The sequence below is a fragment of the Eucyclogobius newberryi genome, unplaced genomic scaffold, assembly GCF_026437365.1.
Source record: "Eucyclogobius newberryi isolate DKJ021-1_F unplaced genomic scaffold, fEucNew1.0.hap1 SCAF_1, whole genome shotgun sequence".
Lineage (NCBI taxonomy): Eukaryota > Metazoa > Chordata > Actinopteri > Gobiiformes > Gobiidae > Eucyclogobius > Eucyclogobius newberryi.
This window is the reverse complement of record NW_027315723.1, coordinates 6777058-6800227: the sequence shown is the minus strand read 5'-3', so window position 1 is coordinate 6800227 and position 23170 is coordinate 6777058. Positions and strand designations below refer to the sequence as shown.

The 23170-nt window shown below is 46.4% G+C and overlaps 1 protein-coding gene across 1 annotated transcript in view; it reads left to right on the top strand.

Moving 5' to 3' along the window:
- Positions 1 to 13759, top strand: part of LOC140362823 (interphotoreceptor matrix proteoglycan 2-like) — a 32652-nt gene extending 18893 nt beyond the window's left edge. Inside the window, exons 11-17 of the mRNA XM_072449049.1 lie at positions 69 to 691; positions 1686 to 1905; positions 7227 to 7437; positions 9032 to 9217; positions 11100 to 11268; positions 11671 to 11744; positions 13697 to 13759. Coding sequence (XP_072305150.1) covers positions 69 to 691; positions 1686 to 1905; positions 7227 to 7437; positions 9032 to 9217; positions 11100 to 11268; positions 11671 to 11744; positions 13697 to 13730 — 1517 coding nt within the window. The 3' untranslated portion in view covers positions 13731 to 13759. The remainder of the gene's footprint in view (positions 1 to 68; positions 692 to 1685; positions 1906 to 7226; positions 7438 to 9031; positions 9218 to 11099; positions 11269 to 11670; positions 11745 to 13696) is intronic.
- Positions 13760 to 23170: the final 9411 nt, after the last annotated feature.

Sequence of the window (23170 nt, the reverse complement as noted above, 5' to 3'; positions counted from 1 at the left end):
AAAAACGATTGAACCAGATTCTAAAGTGTCCGTCGATGTAAATGAAAACGTTATTCCTTCTTCAACAGCAAACACAAGTATTACAATCAAACCTGATGCTTCAAACGGGGAAATAGAACCAACAACCACAGCAACAAAAGAGGATTCAAAGGCGGCTGCCGAAGTGGACTCGAAGTCGCCTGAAGATCATTTAACACAAGAAATAGTCGAAATTCCATCTTTAATTCAAAGCTTTGAATCGAAACGAGGCGATTCTAAAACGGACGTCGTTAGCACAGCGTCTGTAGAAAATGTAGAATTTCCGTCTATAATTCCGATGTCCGAATATGAAGCAAAAACAGAGACAGTTTCTTCTAAACTTCCCGACTCTGACCTGGAAACGAAGGCTGATGTTTCTTCACAGACGGACGACAACACGGTCCGCCTGTTCTCTGACGGCTCCTCCGACTCGCCCAGTTTCGACGTTAGTTTTGGCCTGGTCCCGTTTGACTCAGATGGTTCTGGAGCGGGTCCCGGCGATGAAGAGGTTGCCGGTTCTATTCCCGGGGTCTCGGACTCTCTTCAGGCCCGACACCAGCGAGCGCTGACCGTTTTCTTCAGCCTCAGAGTCACAAACATGGTGTTCAACCAAAGCCTGTTCAACAAGAGCTCAGACGAGTACAGGCGCCTGGAGCAGAGATTTGTCACTCTGGTAAGGCCTGGTTCAGTCCTGGTTTAGTCCTGGTTTAGTCCTTTGTTTAGTCTTGGTTTAGTGCTGGTTTTGTTCTGTTTTAGTCCTGGTTCAGTCCTGATTTAGTTCTGGTTTAGTCCTGCTTTAGTCCTGGTTTAGTCCTGGTTTAGTCCTGCTTTAGACCTGCTTTAGTCCTGGTTTAGTCCTGCTTTAGTCCTGCTTTAGTCCTGGTTTAGTCCTGGTTTAGTCCTGGTTTAGTCTTGGTTTAGTCCTGCTTTAGTCCTGCTTTAGTCCTGGTTTAGTCCTGTTTTAGTCCTGGTTCAGTCCTGCTTTAGTCCTGGTTTAGTCCTGCTTTAGACCTGTTTTAGTCCTGTTTTAGTCCTGGTTCAGTCCTGGTTTAGTCCTGGTTTAGTTCTGCTTTAGTCCTGGTTTAGTCCTGGTTTAGTCTTGGTTTAGTCCTGGTTTAGTCCTGCTTTAGTCCTGGTTTAGTCCTGCTTTAGTCCTGGTTTAGTCTTTGTTTAGTCCTGGTTTAGTCCTGCTTTAGTCCTGCTTTAGTCCTGGTTTATTCTTTGTTTAGTCCTGGTTTAGTCCTGCTTTAGTCCTGCTTTAGTCCTGCTTTAGTCCTGCTTTAGTCCTGGTTTAGAGTCTCTTATAGACCTGGGTTAGATCTGGTTTAATCCTGGTCTAGACTAGGTCTAAACCATGCAGACCTGGTTAAGATCTTGGTTGGAATTTAGACCTGGTCCAGTCCTGCTTTAGTCCTGGTTCAGTCCTGCTTTAGACCTGGTTTAGATCCGACTTAATCATAGGTTCATCCTGTAGTATCTGGTTAAGTCTCTTGTTTTATCCTGTTTTTTGTCCTTTTACCTGAGTTTAGTCTCTGGTTTGGACTGGGTATAGTCCCTGGTGAAGGCCCTGAGTTAATCCTGGTTTAGTCTAGGTTTAGCACAGGTTTAGTCTAGGTTTAGTCCTGGATTATATCTGTTTTAGACCCGCTTCTTCTCTCCGCCCTCAGCTGGTCCCGTACCTGGAGTCGAACTTGAACAACTTCCAGGAGCTTCAGATCCTGAACTTCCAGAACGGGAGCGTCGTGGTCAACTCCCGCCTCCGCTTCGTGACTCCGGTCAGACGAGGCCTGACCACGGCCGTGTATCTGGTCCTCAAGGACTTCGCCGCCTCCGCACAGAAGAACATGGACCTGAGCATCGACAGGAGCTCGCTGGACGTGGAGTCAGGTACAGCACACAATCCACACGTACATATACATATACACATACATATACATATAAATATACATATACACATACACATATATACATATACACATACACATACACATACACATACATATACACATATATACACATATATACACATACACATACACATACACATACATATACATATACACATGCATATACACATACACATACACATACATATACATATACACATACATATACACATTTATACACATACACATGCATATACACATACACATACATATACATATACATATACATATACACATACACATAAATACACATACACATATATACACATACACATGCTTATACACATACACATACATATACATATACACATACATATACACATTTATACACATACACATACATATACACATATATACACATACACATACACATACACATACACATACACATACACATACATATACACATACAAATAAGATAAGATAAGATATTCCTTTATTGTCCCACATGGGGAAATTTCATTGGTGCAACGCAGGTACACATACACATGCATATACACATACACATACACATACATATGTATACACATACACATACACATACACATATATACACATACACATGCATATACACATACATATACATATATATACACATATATACACATACACATACACATATATACACATACACATCCATATACACATACACATACACATACACATACATATACATATACACATACATATACACATACAAATAAGATAAGATAAGATAAGATATTCCTTTATTGTCCCACATGGGGAAATTTCATTGGTGCAACGCAGGTACACATACACATGCATATACACATACACATACACATACATATGTATACACATACACATACACATACACATATATACACATACACATGCATATACACATACATATACATATATATACACATATATACACATACACATACACATATATACACATACACATCCATATACACATACACATACACATACACATACATATACATATACATATACATATACATACATAGTCACATTTCAAACCAGTTCCAGGAGCAATAACGTGTATTTCACCCTGGAGAGACGCAGAGACGACGAGAAAGGACTGTTTAGCAGCTTTATTACGTGAGTTATTTGGTGCTCAGACCCCGGCGGAAGACGATTGCGATCATGGGCCCTCCATGATCTATTTGTATTAGATGTCTCCCCCTGGAGCCTGGAGACTGGTGGTGGTAGATGTAGAGAAGGTAGAGGATGAGGGGAATGCAGAGGAGGAGCAGGGGAGGTGGTGGGTCGCAGCACGGTTTTAAAGCGGTCTGCCTGAGGGCTCAAATGCGACCGCCTGGGCGCTGATTGGAAGGGGGGAGGAGTCACTTGAGAGCGTTGATTGGTGATGAGGAGCAGGTGCGAGGGCCATGATGCAGACGCCCCCTGACCTTTCACCCTCCTTCTTGGCCGGGAAAAACTGCATGAGTGCGATGATGGCGCTGGGGAGAGGGGTCCTTCCATGGTGGCCGACGCCCGGGCTGGGTGCGTTGGGTGCGTTGGTTGAGCTGGGGAGCAGGTGGCCTTGATGTAGATGGGTGGAGTTAGGTCTTCCAGGCTGAATTTACGCAGGCTTCATTTCAGAATCTAAGACACAAACTTCTAAACTGGAGGATGAAAAAGACAGGATATTTTACTTAAAAAACGGATTAAAATAAAAATATAAGTGTCCACACTCTCTGTCCACACTCTGTCCACTCTCTGTCCACTCTCTGTCCACTCTCTGTCTACACTCTGTCCACTCTCTGTCTACACTCTGTCCACTCTCTGTCCACTCTCTGTCCACACTCTGTCCACTCTCTGTCTACACTCTGTCCACTCTCTGTCTACACTCTGTCCACTCTCTGTCCACTCTCTGTCTACACTCTGTCCACTCTCTGTCTACACTCTGTCCATTCTCTGTCCACTCTCTGTCCACACTCTGTCCACTCTCTGTCCATTCTCTGTCTACACTCAGTCCACACTCTGTCCACTCTCTGTCCATTCTCTGTCTACACTCTGTCCACACTCTGTCCACTCTCTGTCCATTCTCTGTCTACACTCTGTCCACACTCTGTCCACTCTCTGTCCACTCTCTGTCCATTCTCTGTCTACACTCTGTCCACACTCTGTCCACTCTCTGTCCATTCTCTGTCTACACTCTGTCCACACTCTGTCCACTCTCTGTCTACACTCTGTCCACACTCTGTCTACACTCTGTCCACACTCTGTCCACACTCTGTCCACACTCTGTCTACACACTGTCCACTCTCTGTCCACACTCTGTCCACACTCTGTCCACTCTCTGTCCACACTCTGTCCACACTCTGTCCACACTCTGTCTACACTCTGTCCACTCTCTGTCCACACTCTGTCCACTCTCTGTCCACTCTCTGTCCCCTCTCTGTCCACACTCTGTCTACACTCTGTCCACACTCTGTCCACTCTCTGTCCACACTCTGTCTACACTCTGTTCACTCTCTGTCCACACTCTGTCTACACTCTGTCCACACTGTCCACTCTCTGTCTACACTCTGTCCACACTCTGTCCACTCTCTGTCTACCCTCTGTCTACACTCTGTCCACTCTCTGTCCACACTCTGTCTACACTCTGTCCACACTCTGTCCCCTCTCTGTCCACACTCTGTCTACACTCTGTCCACACTCTGTCCCCTCTCTGTCCACACTCTGTCCACACTCTGTCCACTCTCTGTCTACACTCTGTCCACACTCTGTCCACTCTCTGTCCACACTCTGTCCCCTCTCTGTCCACACGCTGTCTACACTCTGTCCACTCTCTGCCTACACTCTGTCCACTCTCTGTCCACACTCTGTCTACACTCTGTCCACTCTCTGTCCACTCTCTGTCCACTCTCTGTCCACTCTCTGTCCACACTCTGTCCACATTCTGTCCACACTCTGTCCACACTCTGTCCACACTCTGTCCACACTCTGTCCACTCTCTGTCCACACTCTGTCCACTCTCTGTCCACTCTCTCTCTGTCCACACTCTGTCCATACTCTGTCCACTCTCTGTCCACACTCTGTCCACTCTCTGTCCACACTCTGTCCACACTCTGTCCACACTCCGTCCACACTCTGTCCACACTCTGTCCACTCTCTGTCCACACTCTGTCCACTCTCTCTCTGTCCACACTCTGTCCACACTCTGTCCACTCCCTGTCCACTCTCTGTCTACACTCTGTCCACACTTTGTCCACTCTCTGTCTACACTCTGTCCACTCTCTGTCTACACTCTGTCTACACTCTGTCTACACTCTGTCCACACTCTGTCCACACTGTCCACACTCTGTCCACTCTCTGTCCACTGAAGCTTCAAGTGTTGAGACTGTGGGCGTTGAACTTTGTGCCAGGTTTGTTACGGTGATATTAATCATAAACCAGGTCACACGTCGGTGTTTGGATCGTCTTCTTATTATGATAATTACTTTTTCTAATCAACATATTGTATATTTCATTCCTTGGTGTCAATTCATGAGGATTAACTATGAGGTTAATGTTTCTGAGCAGTGAGAGTGATGTGTTTGCTGGGTTAATCCTGTTATAATCCAGTTATGATCTGATTATAATCCGATCATTTGTGTCTGAGAGAAACGTGAGGACAACCTGTCTCACCTGATTTCAATCTGAGGGGAGGATTCATTTGAATAATTAAGGAATCATTTAGCTTTTCCAGGGCATAAATGTAAATTGAATTGCTTTTCTGTAATAGAAGATGAACAAATATGATTTTCCAGTCTAAATATTTTATTTCAGCTTCAGAAAAATGTAATTGAGCAGAAAGTATGTAATATATTGGTATATAAAATCAAAACTATTATGGGATCAATATTTCTGTAAGTATTTGTCCAGTACAATCTAAAAGCTAATGTTAAGTGTCTGTTATAATCTCCCATTAAAATGCTAATGTGTTTTACATCTGATATCACGCTCATGGATGATGGTGCAGCACTAATCAAGTCATATTTTGCCGTTGTTGCAGAAAATATACTATACACACGGTGCCAGAGAAATAAGACAGAATAGAACCAAGTTGTCTTGTTAAATGTGGGTCTTTATTTCAGCCGTGCACAAGCCAAAATGCTCTCCCTGACAGAGTCGTCTCTCCCTTCCTGGTCTGACTCAATGACTCTCACAAACTCCAGTTTAAAAAGGCACAACAGTCAGAACATGATGTCACAATGTAATGATTAGTAGAAGCCATTGTTTCATCCCTGGGTGTGAGTTATCGGGCCCCTCACAAAGGCACCGTCCTAATCCTCAACACACATGAACAGTTTATGGCAGGGCTCTCTGTCCTTCACCCAGGCAAGTATCAACTGACCAAAGTACAGGACAAAGATTACTAGCTGACCATGTTAAAACAATCAAAGCTCTTGAAATAATCAAACATCTTGTGTAACTCATTACGTAGCATCAACAACCTAATGACATGACATTTTTCCATCACACCGTCCACCATATTTATACTCAAAGTGCAGAAATACCCCTTCATACACTTTTCTCTCAGTTTTAAGATGATAAACACACGGCTGCAAAGTCATGACGGGTCAGCTTTAGAAAATAATCATAGTTGTGTTTTGATAATAATAATACAGACTCTAAAACATGTGCAAAAAGAACATGATTGAACATTTCAGAATGTCAAAAAAGAACAAGCAAATTCAGCATTTTATCAATCATACAATTATAATAAATGCATAAACATTGTCTATCTAGAAGCCTTCAAATGATCACAATTAGCTGATTGTAAAAACCCTGTGGTTTAGACCTCTGCAAATAAGTTCTGGAACACATGGGATTCTGGGATTAGTTACTTTTTGGTCACTCTCAAATGTTAAAATGTGCACTTTGAACAGAATCCAACAATTCAAATATACATTACTAATCACTTTTGCAATAAAAAAAAATCATGATTATAAAATTGTTCAGCCCTGCCTCAGATACCATATTTCAACCTTTATTTTGTGAATATTGTATTTAAAAAGTCTCAATGTACAATACAAACATTGAGTTGACCCTAATAGACATTGTATTTTAAGTTTAGATTGATCCACATGGTCTTGATTCTCACATTCTGTCCTCTCTGTGTCTGAGAGCCGCTTGTTCAGTCTCTAATCCGTCTGAGCCACAAACTCAGATCATAATTACACAGATTTACTGCTCCAGCACATGTGTCAGATGCCCTGCCATCCTCTTGCACCCCCGTGCCCCTGATGCCCTCCCGCCCTCACACACGTCTGTCTTGTTCCTCAGGAGAGCGAGCAGATGCCTGTAAGTTCCTGGGGTGTAACAGTTTCTCTCGCTGTCGCCTGAATCCCGTCTCTCTGGAGCCGGAGTGTGTGTGTCTGCCCGGGCACCTGAGCGTGGACGGCCTGCCCTGCCTCAGCGTCTGCCAGTTACAACCCGACTTCTGCAAGAACGACGGCAAATGTGACGTGGTGCCGGGCAAAGGTGCCATCTGCAGGTCAGGACCACATGCACGGGTCACTGCATCGCTCTGCAGTGTGTGTGTGTGTGTGTGTGTGTGTATGTGTGTGTGTGTGTGTGTGTGTTTGTGTATGTGTGTGTATGTGTGTATGTGTGTGTGTGTGCCATCTGCAGGTCAGGACCACATGCACGGGTCACTGCATCGCTCTGCAGTGTGTGTGTGTGTGTGTGTGTGTGTATGTGTGTGTGTGTGTGTGTGTGTTTGTGTATGTGTGTGTATGTGTGTATGTGTGTGTGTGTGCCATCTGCAGGTCAGGACCACATGCACGGGTCACTGCATCGCTCTGCAGTGTGTGTGTGTGTGTGTGTGTGTGTATGTGTGTGTGTGTGTGTGTGTGTTTGTGTATGTGTGTGTATGTGTGTATGTGTGTGTGTGTGCCATCTGCAGGTCAGGACCACATGCACAGGTCACTGCATCGCTCTGAAGAGTCTGGAACCTTCTGTTGTTTTATACAGGCAAACAGTTTCAAATGTCGACTGGTCAAAGGATTATTTCTGTTGATTGTTGAGAGGTCATATTTACATAAACTGTATTAGTCGACACAATTAGTCACGATTAGTTGATTAATTGCCGCAGCCCTAATTTCTTGGTGATAAAAATACAAAAAACTCCTGCGATGAACACAAAAGATGGATACCTTTGGAGTAGGGCTGTGCTAAAAGGATGAAATATATGAATATATTGTGATATAAAACTTTTTAAAATTACAGATACAAAACAGTAACAATAGTTGTACAACAAGAACAAACGAGCAAAAAACCCAAAAGACAGACAGACATTAGACAAATAGAGGGACAGTAGTCTATAAACTTCAGAGCTGTGTGTGTGTGTGTGTGCGTGTGTGTGCGTGTGTGTGTGTGTGAGTGTGTGTGTGTGTGCGTGTGTGTGTGTGTGTGTGTGTGAGTGTGTGTGTGTGTGTGCGTGTTTGTGTGTGTGCATGTTTAAAGGTGTTGTGTGTATGTTTAAAGGTGTGGTGTGCATGTTTAAAGGTGTGGTGTGTATGTTTAAAGGTGTTTAAAGGTGTGTGTATGTTTAAAGGTGTCGTGTGCATGTTTAAAGGTGTCGTGTGTATGTTTAAAGGTGTCGTGTGCATGTTTAAAGGTGTCGTGTGTATGTTTAAAGGTGTCGTATGCATGTTTAAAGGTGTCGTGTGTATGTTTAAAGGTGTCGTGTGCATGTTTAAAGGTGTCGTGTGTATGTTTAAAGGTGTCGTATGCATGTTTAAAGGTGTCGTGTGTATGTTTAAAGGTGTCGTGTGCATGTTTAAAGGTGTCGTGTGCATGTTTAAAGGTGTCGTATGCATGTTTAAAGGTGTCGTGTGTATGTTTAAAGGTGTTTAAAGGTGTGTGTATGTTTAAAGGTGTCGTGTGCATGTTTAAAGGTGTCGTGTGTATGTTTAAAGGTGTCGTGTGCATGTTTAAAGGTGTCGTATGCATGTTTAAAGGTGTCGTGTGTATGTTTAAAGGTGTCGTGTGCATGTTTAAAGGTGTCGTGTGCATGTTTAAAGGTGTCGTGTGCATGTTTAAAGGTGTCGTGTGCATGTTTAAAGGTGTCGTGTGCATGTTTAAAGGTGTCGTGTGGGGGAGAACTGGTTCTTTCGGGGCGAACACTGTGAAGAGTTCGTTTCGGAGACGCTCCTCGTTTTTGGCGCCGTCGGCTCCGTCCTCTGCTTCTTGTTTGTCGCTGTGGTGATCGTCTGCGTCCTGTCCAAGTTTCTACGACAACAGGAGCCAGAAGATGACAACAATGCAATCAGGTGAGTCCTGGTCTAGTCCTGGTTTAGTCCTGGTTTAGTCCTGGTTTAGTCCTGGTCTAGTTCTGGTTTAGTCCAGGTTAAGTCTTGGTTTAGTCCTGGTTTAGTCCTGGTCTAGTTCTGGTTTAGTCCAGGTTAAGTCTTGGTTTAGTCCTGGTCTAGTTCTGGTTTAGTCCTGGTTCAGTCTTGGTTTAGACCAGGTTCAGTCCAGGTTCAGTCCAGGTTTAATCCTGGTCTATTCCTGGTTTAATCCTGGTTCAGTCCTGGTTTATTTTTGGTTTAGACCAGGTTTAGTCCAGATTTAGTCCAGGTTTAGTCCTGGTTTTGTCCAGGTTTAGTCCTGGTTTAGTCCTAGTTTAGTCCTGGTTAAGTCCAGGTTAAGTCTTGGTTTAGACCAGGTTTAGTCCTGGTTCACTCCTGGTTTATTTTTGGTTTAGTCCAGGTTTAGTCCAGGTTTAGTCCTGGTTTAGTCCTGGTCTAGTACTGGTTTAGTCCTGGTTTAGTCCTGCTCTAGTCCTGGTCTAGTCCTGGTTTAGTCCTGGTTTAGTCCTGGTATAGTCCTGGTCTAGTCCTGGTCTAGTCCTGGTTTAGTCTTGGTTAAGTCCTGGTTAAATCCAGGTTAAGTCTTGGTTTAGTCCAGGTTTAGTCCAAGTTAAGTATTGGTTTAGTCCAGGTTAAGTCTTGGTTTAGTCCAGGTTAAGTATTGGTTTAGACCAGGTTTAGTCTTGGTTTAGACCAGGTTTAGTCTTGGTTTAGTCCAGGTTTAGTCCAAGTTTAGTCCAGGTTAAGTCTTGGTTTAGTCCAGGTTAAGTATTGGTTTAGTCCAGGTTTAGTCCAAGTTTAGTCCAGGTTTAGTCCTGGTTTAGTCCAGGTTAAGTATTGGTTTAGACCAGGTTTAGTCTTGGTTTAGTCCAGGTTTAGTCTTGGTTTAGTCCAGGTTTAGTCCAAGTTTAGTCCAGGTTTAGTCCTGGTTTAGTCCAGGTTAAGTATTGGTTTAGTCCAGGTTAAGTCTTGGTTTAGTCCAGGTTAAGTATTGGTTTAGTCCAGGTTAAGTCTTGGTTTAGTCCAGGTTAAGTATTGGTTTAGTCCAGGTTAAGTCTTGGTTTAGTCCAGGTTAAGTATTGGTTTAGTCCAGGTTAAGTCTTGGTTTAGTCCAGGTTAAGTATTGGTTTAGACCAGGTTAAGTATTGGTTTAGTCCAGGTTAAGTCTTGGTTTAGTCCAGGTTTAGTCTTGGTTTAGTCCAGGTTAATTCTTGGTTTAGACCAGGTTTAGTCTTGGTTTAGTCCAGGTTTAGTCTTGGTTTAGTCAAGGTTTAGTCTTGGTTTAGACCAGGTTTAGTCTTGGTTTAGTCCAGGTTTAGTCTAGGTTTAGTCCAGGTTTAGTATTGGTTTAGACCAGGTTTAGTCTTGGTTTAGTCCAGGTTTAGTATTGGTTTAGACCAGGTTTAGTATTGGTTTAGACCAGGTTTAGTCTTGGTTTAGTCCAGGTTTAGTATTGGTTTAGACCAGGTTTAGTATTGGTTTAGACCAGGTTTAGTCTTGGTTTAGTCCAGGTTTAGTATTGGTTTAGACCAGGTTTAGTATTGGTTTAGACCAGGTTTAGTCTTGGTTTAGTCCAGGTTTAGTATTGGTTTAGACCAGGTTTAGTATTGGTTTAGACCAGGTTTAGTCTTGGTTTAGTCCAGGTTTAGTATTGGTTTAGACCAGGTTTAGTATTGGTTTAGACCAGGTTTAGTCTTGGTTTAGTCCAGGTTTAGTATTGGTTTAGACCAGGTTTAGTATTGGTTTAGACCAGGTTTAGTCTTGGTTTAGTCCAGGTTTAGTATTGGTTTAGACCAGGGGTACGTGGTTTGTGGTTTATTCCTGATACAGTCTTTTGTTGCAGTGGAGATGGCCAGAAATGGGACCAATCCAGATTCCAGATCCCGGTCGAGTCAGACTCCCCAGTCCTGGCTCAGTCCTACCGTCGCTATGACGACCACCTGCCGGTTCCGCCCTCCTATCCTCAAGCCCCTCCCCCTCTACCCACTTACAGCGGTGCCATCAGTAGACAGGTACTGGAACTTCACTACGCGCTCCACTTAGTCCTGGTTTAGATGTGGTTCAGTCCTGGTTTAGTCCTGGTTTAGATGTGGTTCAGTCCTGGTTCTGTCCTGGTTTAGTCCTGGTTTAGATGTGGTTCAGTCCTGGTTTAGTCCTGGTTTAGATGTGGTTCAGTCCTGGTTTAGTCCTGGTTTAGATGTGGTTCAGTCCTGGTTTAGTCCTGGTTTAGATGTGGTTCAGTCCTGGTTCAGTCCTGGTTTAGTCCTGGTTTAGATGTGGTTCAGTCCTGGTTTTCTTATGTTCTTATGTTTCTTATGTTTGATCTTGAACTGTATCACTAAATCAAGTTCTTATGTTTGTGAATTCTGTTCATTGACATTAAACCTTTTCTGATTCTGAATCTGATGTTTCAGGAGATGGAGGAGAGGCTGAGGCTGCAGCTCTGCTCCAGAGACCACGCCTTCAACGACCCCATACCAACTACACTGTGAGTACTACTACTACTACTGCTACTCCTACTCCTACTACTACTACTACTACTACTACTACTACTGTTACTGCTCCTTCTCCTCCTCCTCCTACTCCTACTACTACTACTACTACTACTACTACTACTATTACTACTATTACTACTACTCCTACTCCTACTACTACTACTACTACTACTACTACTACTACTACTACTATTACTACTATTACTACTACTCCTACTACTACTACTACTACTACTACTACTACTACTACTACTACTACTACTACTACTACAACTATTGCTGCTCCTCCTCCTCCTCCTTCTACTACTACTTCACCCCGGAGAGACTCAGACAAACACAGAAAAGATCGTTTAGCAAGCTTCATTACATGGGTTATTTGGCGCTCAGACCCCGGCGGACGACGTTGCGATTATGGGCACTCCATGATCTAATTGTATTCAGTGTCTCCCCCCAGGGCCTGGAGACTGGTGGTGGTAGATATGGTGAGAAGGTAGAGAGGAGGATTAGGCTGAGAGGGATGCAGAGGAGGAGAAGAGGAGGTGGTGGGTCGCAGTACGGTCTGAGCGACCGAGCCAACTGCATGAGGTTTAAATGGGGCCGACTGTGTGACTACTACTACTACTACTACTACTACTACTGCTACTTCTACTGCTACTGCTACTGCTACTGCTACTGCTACTGCTACTGCTGCTGCTACTACAACTACACACAGATCGTGGCCTGTCACAATAATTATTCTTGATCTCTGTCACGTGATAGCATCAGCATTATCTGGGTGTGAAGATAACTAGAGGCACCGCTCTGTCTGTAGCTCTGTTATTCAAATGACGGTAGACTTTAATCTGAGTTTAGTTTAGTAATACAATCTGACCATCACGAACTGACTTGAAATGACAACTGGTGAGCAGCTTTGTTTCCAATAATATTCACGTCATTAGCTATTTGACCCTTTCATCTGCTTGAACCAGGTCTCAAGGGCCCTGTTAGATACATCAATAAGTGAATCATCCAGTGCTGGAGGCTGGGGTCAGAACAGATACAGTCACGTCCCATTAGAGGTCGTGACGTGGGGAAATGAGGGGGTTTAATGGTTCTTTGCACATGAGCAGTTAGATCAGAAAACAGGACGAGAACACATTGTGGAGGTCAGAGTTCATGTGGTGACGAGCTGCAGTGAGAAGTGAAGGGGTCCGACTCTCATTGTGATCTGGTGAAAAGTCAATGGAAATGCAAGTTCCTCAGTCTTATAATACGTAACAGTTAATTCAAGTTAAATTGTAATAGAGGTTTTAACGTAGTTTTACCCCACAAAAGTAAAACTGATTGTTCTGTATGTTAAAAAGCATTAGAGCTACAGCTTGTGTTCTTGGATATAATGCTGTTCAACCACTTTATTCTTCTCTTTGTATCTGTATCTGGCACAATAAAACTAAACAGTGTGGCAGCATCTTCTCATCCCTTTTCTGTTGGAAAATACTACAATCCATAGATTAGAAAGTTGCTGACTCTTTGTCATAGTTCCCATAGTTCCCATAGTTCCCATAGTTCCCATAGTTCCCATAGTTCCCACTCTAAATATCCAGTGCTTTTGGACAGGAATGTGCAGGAATATGAGTGTCCTGGTCTCTGTAAGTGCATGTAAACGTCATATCCAGTCACAGAATGCCACTGACTAAAGCACAGGGCAGACACAGAGGTCAGAGGTCAGAATGCCACTGACTAAAGCACAGGGCAGACACAGAGGTCAGAGGTCAGAATGCCACTGACTAAAGCACAGGGCAGACACAGAGGTCAGAGGTCAGAATGCCACTGACTAAAGCACAGGGCAGACACAGAGGTCAGAGGTCAGAATGCCACTGACTAAAGCACAGGGCAGACACAGAGGTCAGAGGTCAGAGGTCAGGCACCAACTATTCTTTCATCTTAATCTGTTTTGTTGTTTCAGATTCCTGAAGCGACGGGGCAGCTCCTCCACATGAACCTGACCAGCCTTTCCTCCGCCCCTCCTCCTGCAGCACCTCCTCCTGCAGCGCCACCTCCTGCAGCACCTCCTCCTGCAGCACCTCCTCCTGCAGCACCACCTCCTGCAGCACCACCTCCTGCAGCACCACCTCCTGCAGCACCTCCTCCTGCAGCACCACCTCCTGCAGCACCACCTCCTGCAGCACCACCTCCTGCAGCGTCACCTCCTGCAGCACCACCTCCTGCAGCACCACCTCCTGCAGCACCTCCTCCTGCAGCGCCACCTCCTGCAGCACCTCCTCCTCCAGCACCACCTCCTGCAGCGTCACCTTCTGCAGCACCTCCTCCTCCAGCACCACCTCCTGCAGCGTCACCTTCTGCAGCGCCACCTCCTGCAGCACCTCCTCCTGCAGCACCACCTCCTGCAGCACCACCTCCTGCAGCGTCACCTTCTGCAGCACCACCTCCTGCAGCACCACCTCCTGCAGCGTCACCTTCTGCAGCACCACCTCCTGCAGCACCACCTCCTGCAGCGTCACCTTCTGCAGCACCACCTCCTGCAGCACCACCTCCTGCAGCACCACCTCCTGCAGCACCACCTCCTGCAGCGTCACCTTCTGCAGCACCTCCTCCTCCAGCACCACCTCCTGCAGCACCACCTCCTGCAGCACCACCTCCTGCAGCACCACCTCCTGCAGCACCACCTCCTGCAGCACCTCCTCCTGCAGCACCACCTCCTGCAGCACCACCTCCTGCAGCACCACCTCCTGCAGCACCACCTCCTGCAGCACCTCCTCCTGCAGCACCACCTCCTGCAGCACCACCTCCTGCAGCACCACCTCCTGCAGCGTCACCTCCTGCAGCACCACCTCCTGCAGCACCACCTCCTGCAGCACCTCCTCCTGCAGCGCCACCTCCTGCAGCACCTCCTCCTCCAGCACCACCTCCTGCAGCGTCACCTTCTGCAGCACCTCCTCCTCCAGCACCACCTCCTGCAGCGTCACCTTCTGCAGCGCCACCTCCTGCAGCACCTCCTCCTGCAGCACCACCTCCTGCAGCACCACCTCCTGCAGCGTCACCTTCTGCAGCACCACCTCCTGCAGCACCACCTCCTGCAGCGTCACCTTCTGCAGCACCACCTCCTGCAGCACCACCTCCTGCAGCGTCACCTTCTGCAGCACCACCTCCTGCAGCACCACCTCCTGCAGCACCACCTCCTGCAGCACCACCTCCTGCAGCGTCACCTTCTGCAGCACCTCCTCCTCCAGCACCACCTCCTGCAGCGTCACCTTCTGCAGCGTCACCTCCTGCAGCACCACCTCCTGCAGCACCACCTCCTGCAGCACCACCTCCTGCAGCGTCACCTTCTGCAGCGTCACCTCCTGCAGCACCACCTCCTGCAGCACCTCCTCCTGCAGCGTCACCTCCTGCAGCGTCACCTCCTGCAGCGCCACCTCCTGCAGCACCACCTCCTGCAGCGTCACCTTCTGCAGCGCCACCTCCTGCAGCGTCACCTTCTGCAGCGCCACCTCCTGCAGCGTCACCTCCTGCAGCGCCACCTCCTGTAGCACCACCTTCTGTCTTCAGACCTGGGTTATGGCCATTTTCTAACCTCCAGATCTGTGGTGGACTCTTAAACACACCGGACTCTTTCTGTTCCATTTGACTTCACTATTTTCCTGGACTTATTTTGTAATGTTTGTCATGTTTTTGCTGTGTTTTTGTCAGTCTTTACTCCTGTCCGCTCCTTCGAACCTTTGTCAAGTCTTGAATCGTCAGTGCCTTTTCTTTGACGATGTTTTGGACTAAAACTATTTCTCACCTTCTGTTTACAACAATCATCCAGCAGAATTTGGAGTTTGAAAACATTTTAGATCTGCATTTTCAACATTTCTGCTGCTGAAAACATGTTTAAATTCTAGTCTTAAATCATCTATGTTTGGTGTCCTTAGCCTGTTTTTGGTCTTGACTTGAATCTTTGAATCTTGTGAATCTTTGTGTCTCTGTGAGTGAGCGTGCACGTGGACTATGAGCGTGCACGAGGGGTGTGCACGTGTGACCGTGCACGTGAAGTCTGGTGTAAAAGTAGAGGAGAAAGTTGATATTTATTACATTTTTATAATAAAAGGTTAATATTTTGTACAAAAGCAATGTGTCCTGGTCCTGCTTAAGTCCTGGTTTTGTCCTGGTTTAGTCCAGTTTTAGTCCAGTTTTAGTCCTGATTTCAGTCTTTTATTTCTGCCATATTGTCTTAGTTTTAGTCATCTTCTAGGTCTGGTTTAGCCCTGGTTTAGTCCAGTTTTAGTTATTTTTAAGTTCTTATTTAGTCCTGGTTTAGGTCTGGGTTAGCCCTGGTTTAGTCCTGGTTCAGTCCTGGTTTAGTCCTGGTTCAGTCCTGGTTCAGTCCTGGTTTAGTCCTGGTTCAGTCCTATTTTAGTCCTGGTTTAGTCCTGGTTTAGTCCTGGTTTAGTCCTGGTTCAGTCCTGGTTTAGTCCTGGTTTAGTTCTGGTTTAGTCCTGGTTTAGTCCTGGTTTAGTCCTGGTTTAGATGTGGTTCAGTCCTGGTCTAGTCCTGGTTTAGTCCTGGTTTAGTCCTGGTTTAGTCCTGGTTCAGTCCTGGTTTAGTCCTGGTTCAGTCCTGGTTTAGTCCTGGTTTAGTCCTGGTTCAGTCCTGGTTTAGTCCTGGTTTAGTCCTGGTTTAGTCCTGGTTTAGTCCTGGTTCAGTCTGATGTTGTGATGTGGCTGGATAAATACGTCACAAATAGAAACGTTAATTTGTGGATTTTACTTTTGGAGATTTCTTATTTCTTGTCTGATGCCACGTGGAGGAAGAACAGAGCCACTTGTGTTGGGCTCATTTTTGTCATTCTAGTCCTTGTCTCCTGTCCTCACCTGTCCTCACCTGTCCTCACCTCTCTCCTCTCGCTCTGCAGCGCTGACAGACTTACACTTCACTCAATGGACCTGGGTCCAAATCCTTCATCACTCAAATCTTAAACATCAAACAGTAAACTGTGGATGTAAAGAAGAGAAAGTGTAGAATAAACTGTGAAATTATCTTATATAAGACTCTGTAAAATATAACTATTGAATAACACCAGGGTTAGACAGAGGCCACTACACCTAGTCCTGATATAGACCTGATTTAGACCTGATTTAGACCTGATATAGACCTAGTATAGACCTGAATTAGACCTGATATAGACCTGGTATAGACCTGATTTAGACCTGATATAGACCTGATTTAGACCTGATTTAGACCTGATTTAGACCTGATTTAGACCTGATATAGACCTGCTATAGACCTGATTTAGACCTGATTTAGACCTGATATAGACCTGATTTAGACCTGATTTAGACCTGATTTAGACCTGATATAGACCTGATATAGACCTGATATAGACCTGATTTAGACCTGATTTAGACCTGATTTAGACCTGATTTAGACCTGATTTAGACCTGATATAGACCTGATATAGACCTGATTTAGACCTGATTTAGACCTGATTTAGACCTGATTTAGACCTGATTTAGACCTGATATAGACCTGATATAGACCTGATTTAGACCTGATTTAGACCTGATTTAGACCTGATTTAGACCTGATTTAGACCTGATATAGACCTGATATAGACCTGATTTAGACCTGATTTAGACCTGATTTAGACCTGATTTAGACCTGATTTAGACCTGATTTAGACCTGATATAGACCTGATATAGACCTGATTTAGACCTGATTTAGACCTGATTTAGACCTGATATAGACCTGATATAGACCTGATTTAGACCTGATATAGACCTGATTTAGACCTGATATAGACCTGATATAGACCTGATTTAGACCTGATTTAGACCTGATTTAGACCTGATATAGACCTGATATAGACCTGATTTAGACCTGATATAGACCTGATATAGACCTGATATAGACCTGATATAGACCTGATTTAGACCTGATTTAGACCTGATTTAGACCTGATTTAGACCTGATTTAGACCTGATATAGACCTGATATAGACCTGATTTAGACCTGATATAGACCTGATTTAGACCTGATATAGACCTGATATAGACCTGATTTAGACCTGATTTAGACCTGATTTAGACCTGATATAGACCTGATATAGACCTGATTTAGACCTGATATAGACCTGATATAGACCTGATATAGACCTGATATAGACCTGATATAGACCTGATATAGACCTGATTTAGACCTGATTTAGACCTGATTTAGACCTGATATAGACCTGATATAGACCTGATTTAGACCTGATTTAGACCTGATATAGACCTGATATAGAACTGATTTAGTTCGGTTTTGTCCTAGTTTAGTCCTTGATAAGACCAGTTAAAATGTAGTTATTCTTTGAGATACTACATAATAAACATAAACCAAAAGCAATGGAAACATCTTATTAATATTAAACAGCATCATCTTAATTTTCATCCTTTTGATCTCTGTTCCTTTGACCTGTGATGGTCAAGTGCATCCTTCTCCCATTTGACCTCGGGCACCACGTTCTCCTTCACCTTCCTCGTCTTCTTGGCATTCCTCCAGTTTCTCGTGTTCCTTTTTCTGATATTGATATCTGATATTATATATCATCACATCAACCACAGAGTCTTTCCTCTGACCCTTGAGACCACCACTATGTCCGGCTGGTTCTCCATTACCATTCGGTCTGTCTGTATTTGGAGGTCCCAGAGGACCTTGGCTCTGTCGTTCTCCCCCATCTTTGGACGTGTTTCCACTTTGTCCTTGGGGTCTCCTGCCCGTTCTCTGCTCAGATGTTTCTGTACACTATGCCAGCTCCTGGTTATGGCGCTCCATGTATGCTGTCCCTGCCAGCATCTTGCACCTGCAGTTATGTGTGGGATGGTCTCAGGGCCCCTTTGCACAGCCTACACCTTTGGTCTTGTCTGGTGTGGTAGATCTGGCCTGTATTGATCTGGTGTTCAGGGCCTCTGTGCTGCCATGATCAGGGCCTCTGTCCTTCAGACCAGGTCGCTCTGATTTCTTGATATCAGATATTGTAATGATTTCATTAACATTAACTCAATAAACTTTCTGAGAATTTCTGAGACCTTTCAAAATCCCAACCACATATGGACATGAACCATGCAGCATGTAGACAGTTTCAACTCTGCTGCACCTTCTTCCTGGTTCTGTCCTTCACCATCACAATCTCATTCTTTTGAACAATCACTGTGCCGTCCTGAGAGGTTTCGCCCTCTGGATTTACAAATGCTTCCATTCTTTTTGTGTATTTTCTCCTGAGCACCTTTTGTGACACTTTTTCAACATCTCTGCTGTCAACACCATGAAGCTCGTCTGACCCACACTGCACCTTCCTGTCAGAACTTTCTCTTCCTGCTTATTTCCTGTGTACTTTTTATCCTCAGACTCCTCTTTAAATGCCCTTCCCTTCTCTTTTTGTCTTGGTGATTTTCTGGCCTCACATCCCGACTCATCCCTTCACAAGTGTGGACTGTATGAAAACACTTCTCACTACAGTTTTCATTACTCTCAGTTAACCCTCTGCATTTCCACGACACCTTCAATCCCCCGATGAGCAGCTCAACGCCTCCTCGTTTTGACCTTGTTTCCTCCTGAACACTAGCTCCTTGTTCACAGTGGCATATTTTTTATAGAGCCTGATCGAACTGGTTCATGGAGATTCGTAACCGGCTCCAGAGCTGCATCAGCAGAAAGAAAAACCATGGTGTCACTGAACTTTATACTGTGGCCGATTCTGAGAAGCTTTCAGTTGAACAGAGTAATATAAGAATCCACCACATCACTGAGCAGGACATGACTGAGCAGGACATCACTGAGCAGGACATGACTGAGCAGGACATCGCTGAGCAGGACATGACTGAGCAGGACATCGCTGAGCAGGACATGACTGAGCAGGACATCACTGAGCAGGACATGACTGAGCAGGACATCACTGAGCAGGACATGACTGAGCAGGACATCGCTGAGCAGGACATGACTGAGCAGGACATCGCTGAGCAGGACATGACTGAGCAGGACATCACTGAGCAGGACATGACTGAGCAGGACATCGCTGAGCAGGACATGACTGAGCAGGACATCACTGAGCAGGACATGACTGAGCAGGACATCGCTGAGCAGGACATGACTGAGCAGGACATCACTGAGCAGGACATGACTGAGCAGGACATCGCTGAGCAGGACATGACTGAGCAGGACATCGCTGAGCAGGACATGACTGAGCAGGACATCGCTGAGCAGGACATGACTGAGCAGGACATCACTGAGCAGGACATGACTGAGCAGGACATCACTGAGCAGGACATGACTGAGCAGGACATCACTGAGCAGGACATGACTGAGCAGGACATCGCTGAGCAGGACATGACTGAGCAGGACATCACTGAGCAGGACATGACTGAGCAGGACATCACTGAGCAGGACATGACTGAGCAGGACATCACTGAGCAGGACATGACTGAGCAGGACATCGCTGAGCAGGACATGACTGAGCAGGACATCACTGAGCAGGACATGACTGAGCAGGACATCGCTGAGCAGGACATGACTGAGCAGGACATCGCTGAGCAGGACATGACTGAGCAGGACATCACTGAGCAGGACATGACTGAGCAGGACATCACTGAGCAGGACATGACTGAGCAGGACATCGCTGAGCAGGACATGACTGAGCAGGACATCACTGAGCAGGACATGACTGAGCAGGACATCGCTGAGCAGGACATGACTGAGCAGGACATCACTGAGCAGGACATGACTGAGCAGGACATCGCTGAGCAGGACATGACTGAGCAGGACATCACTGAGCAGGACATGACTGAGCAGGACATCCCTGAGCAGGACATGACTGAGCAGGACATCGCTGAGCAGGACATGACTGAGCAGGACATCACTGAGCAGGACATGACTGAGCAGGACATCGCTGAGCAGGACATGACTGAGCAGGACATCACTGAGCAGGACATGACTGAGCAGGACATCACTGAGCAGGACATGACTGAGCAGGACATCGCTGAGCAGGACATGACTGAGCAGGACATCACTGAGCAGGACATGACTGAGCAGGACATCACTGAGCAGGACATGACTGAGCAGGACATCGCTGAGCAGGACATGACTGAGCAGGACATCGCTGAGCAGGACATGACTGAGCAGGACATCACTGAGCAGGACATGACTGAGCAGGACATCACTGAGCAGGACATGACTGAGCAGGACATCACTGAGCAGGACATGACTGAGCAGGACATCGCTGAGCAGGACATGACTGAGCAGGACATCACTGAGCAGGACATGACTGAGCAGGACATCACTGAGCAGGACATGACTGTGCAGGACATCACTGAGCAGGACATGACTGAGCAGGACATCACTGAGCAGGACATGACTGAGCAGGACATCACTGAGCAGGACATGACTGAGCAGGACATCGCTGAGCAGGACATGACTGAGCAGGACATCACTGAGCAGGACATGACTGAGCAGGACATCACTGAGCAGGACATGACTGTGCAGGACATCACTGAGCAGGACATGACTGAGCAGGACATCGCTGAGCAGGACATGACTGAGCAGGACATCGCTGAGCAGGACATGACTGAGCAGGACATCACTGAGCAGGACATGACTGAGCAGGACATCACTGAGCAGGACATGACTGCGCAGGACATCACTGAGCAGGACATGACTGAGCAGGACATCGCTGAGCAGGACATGACTGAGCAGGACATCACTGAGCAGGACATGACTGAGCAGGACATCACTGAGCAGGACATCGCTGAGCAGGACATCGCTGAGCAGGATATCACTGAGCAGGACATCACTGAGCAGGACATCGCTGAGCAGGACATCACTGAGCAGGACATCACTGAGCAGGACATGACTGAGCAGGACATCACTGAGCAGGACATCGCTGAGCAGGACATCGCTGAGCAGGACATCACTGAGCAGGACATCACTGAGCAGGACATGACTGAGCAGGACATCACTGAGCAGGACATCATTGAGCAGGACATGACTGAGCAGGACATCACTGAGCAGGACATGACTGAGCAGGACATGACTGAGCAGGACATCACTGAGCAGGACATCACTGAGCAGGACATGACTGAGCACGACATCGCTGAGCACGTCATCACTGAGCAGGACATCGCTGAGCAGGACATGACTGAGCAGGACATGACTGAGCAGGACATGACTGAGCAGGACATCACTGAGCAGGACATCGCTGAGCAGGACATGACTGAGCAGGACATGACTGAGCAGGACATCGCTGAGCAGGACATCACTGAGCAGGACATCACTGAGCAGGACATGACTGAGCAGGACATCACTGAGCAGGACATCGCTGAGCAGGACATGACTGAGCAGGACATCACTGAGCAGGACATGACTGCGCAGGACATCACTGAGCAGGACATGACTGAGCAGGACATCACTGAGCAGGACATGACTGAGCAGGACATCGCTGAGCAGGACATGACTGAGCAGGACATCACTGAGCAGGACATGACTGAGCAGGACATCACTGAGCAGGACATGACTGAGCAGGACATCACTGAGCAGGACATGACTGAGCAGGACATCGCTGAGCAGGACATGACTGAGCAGGACATCACTGAGCAGGACATGACTGAGCAGGACATCACTGAGCAGGACATGACTGCGCAGGACATCACTGAGCAGGACATGACTGAGCAGGACATCGCTGAGCAGGACATGACTGAGCAGGACATCACTGAGCAGGACATGACTGAGCAGGACATCACTGAGCAGGACATGACTGAGCAGGACATCACTGAGCAGGACATGACTGAGCAGGACATCACTGAGCAGGACATGACTGAGCAGGACATCACTGAGCAGGACATGACTGAGCAGGACATCACTGAGCAGGACATGACTGCGCAGGACATCACTGAGCAGGACATGACTGAGCAGGACATCGCTGAGCAGGACATGACTGAGCAGGACATCACTGAGCAGGACATGACTGAGCAGGACATCACTGAGCAGGACATGACTGAGCAGGACATCACTGAGCAGGACATGACTGAGCAGGACATCGCTGAGCAGGACATGACTGAGCAGGACATCGCTGAGCAGGACATCACTGAGCAGGACATCGCTGAGCAGGACATGACTGAGCAGGACATGACTGAGCAGGACATGACTGAGCAGGACATGACTGAGCAGGACATGACTGAGCAGGACATGACTGAGCAGGACATGACTGAGTAGGACATCACTGAGCAGGACATCACTGAGCAGGACATGAATGAGCAGGACATCACTGAGCAGGACATGACTGAGCAGGACATCACTGAGCAGGACATGACTGAGCAGGACATCACTGAGCAGGACATGACTGAGCAGGACATCACTGAGCAGGACATGACTGAGCAGGACATCACTGAGCAGGACATGACTGAGCAG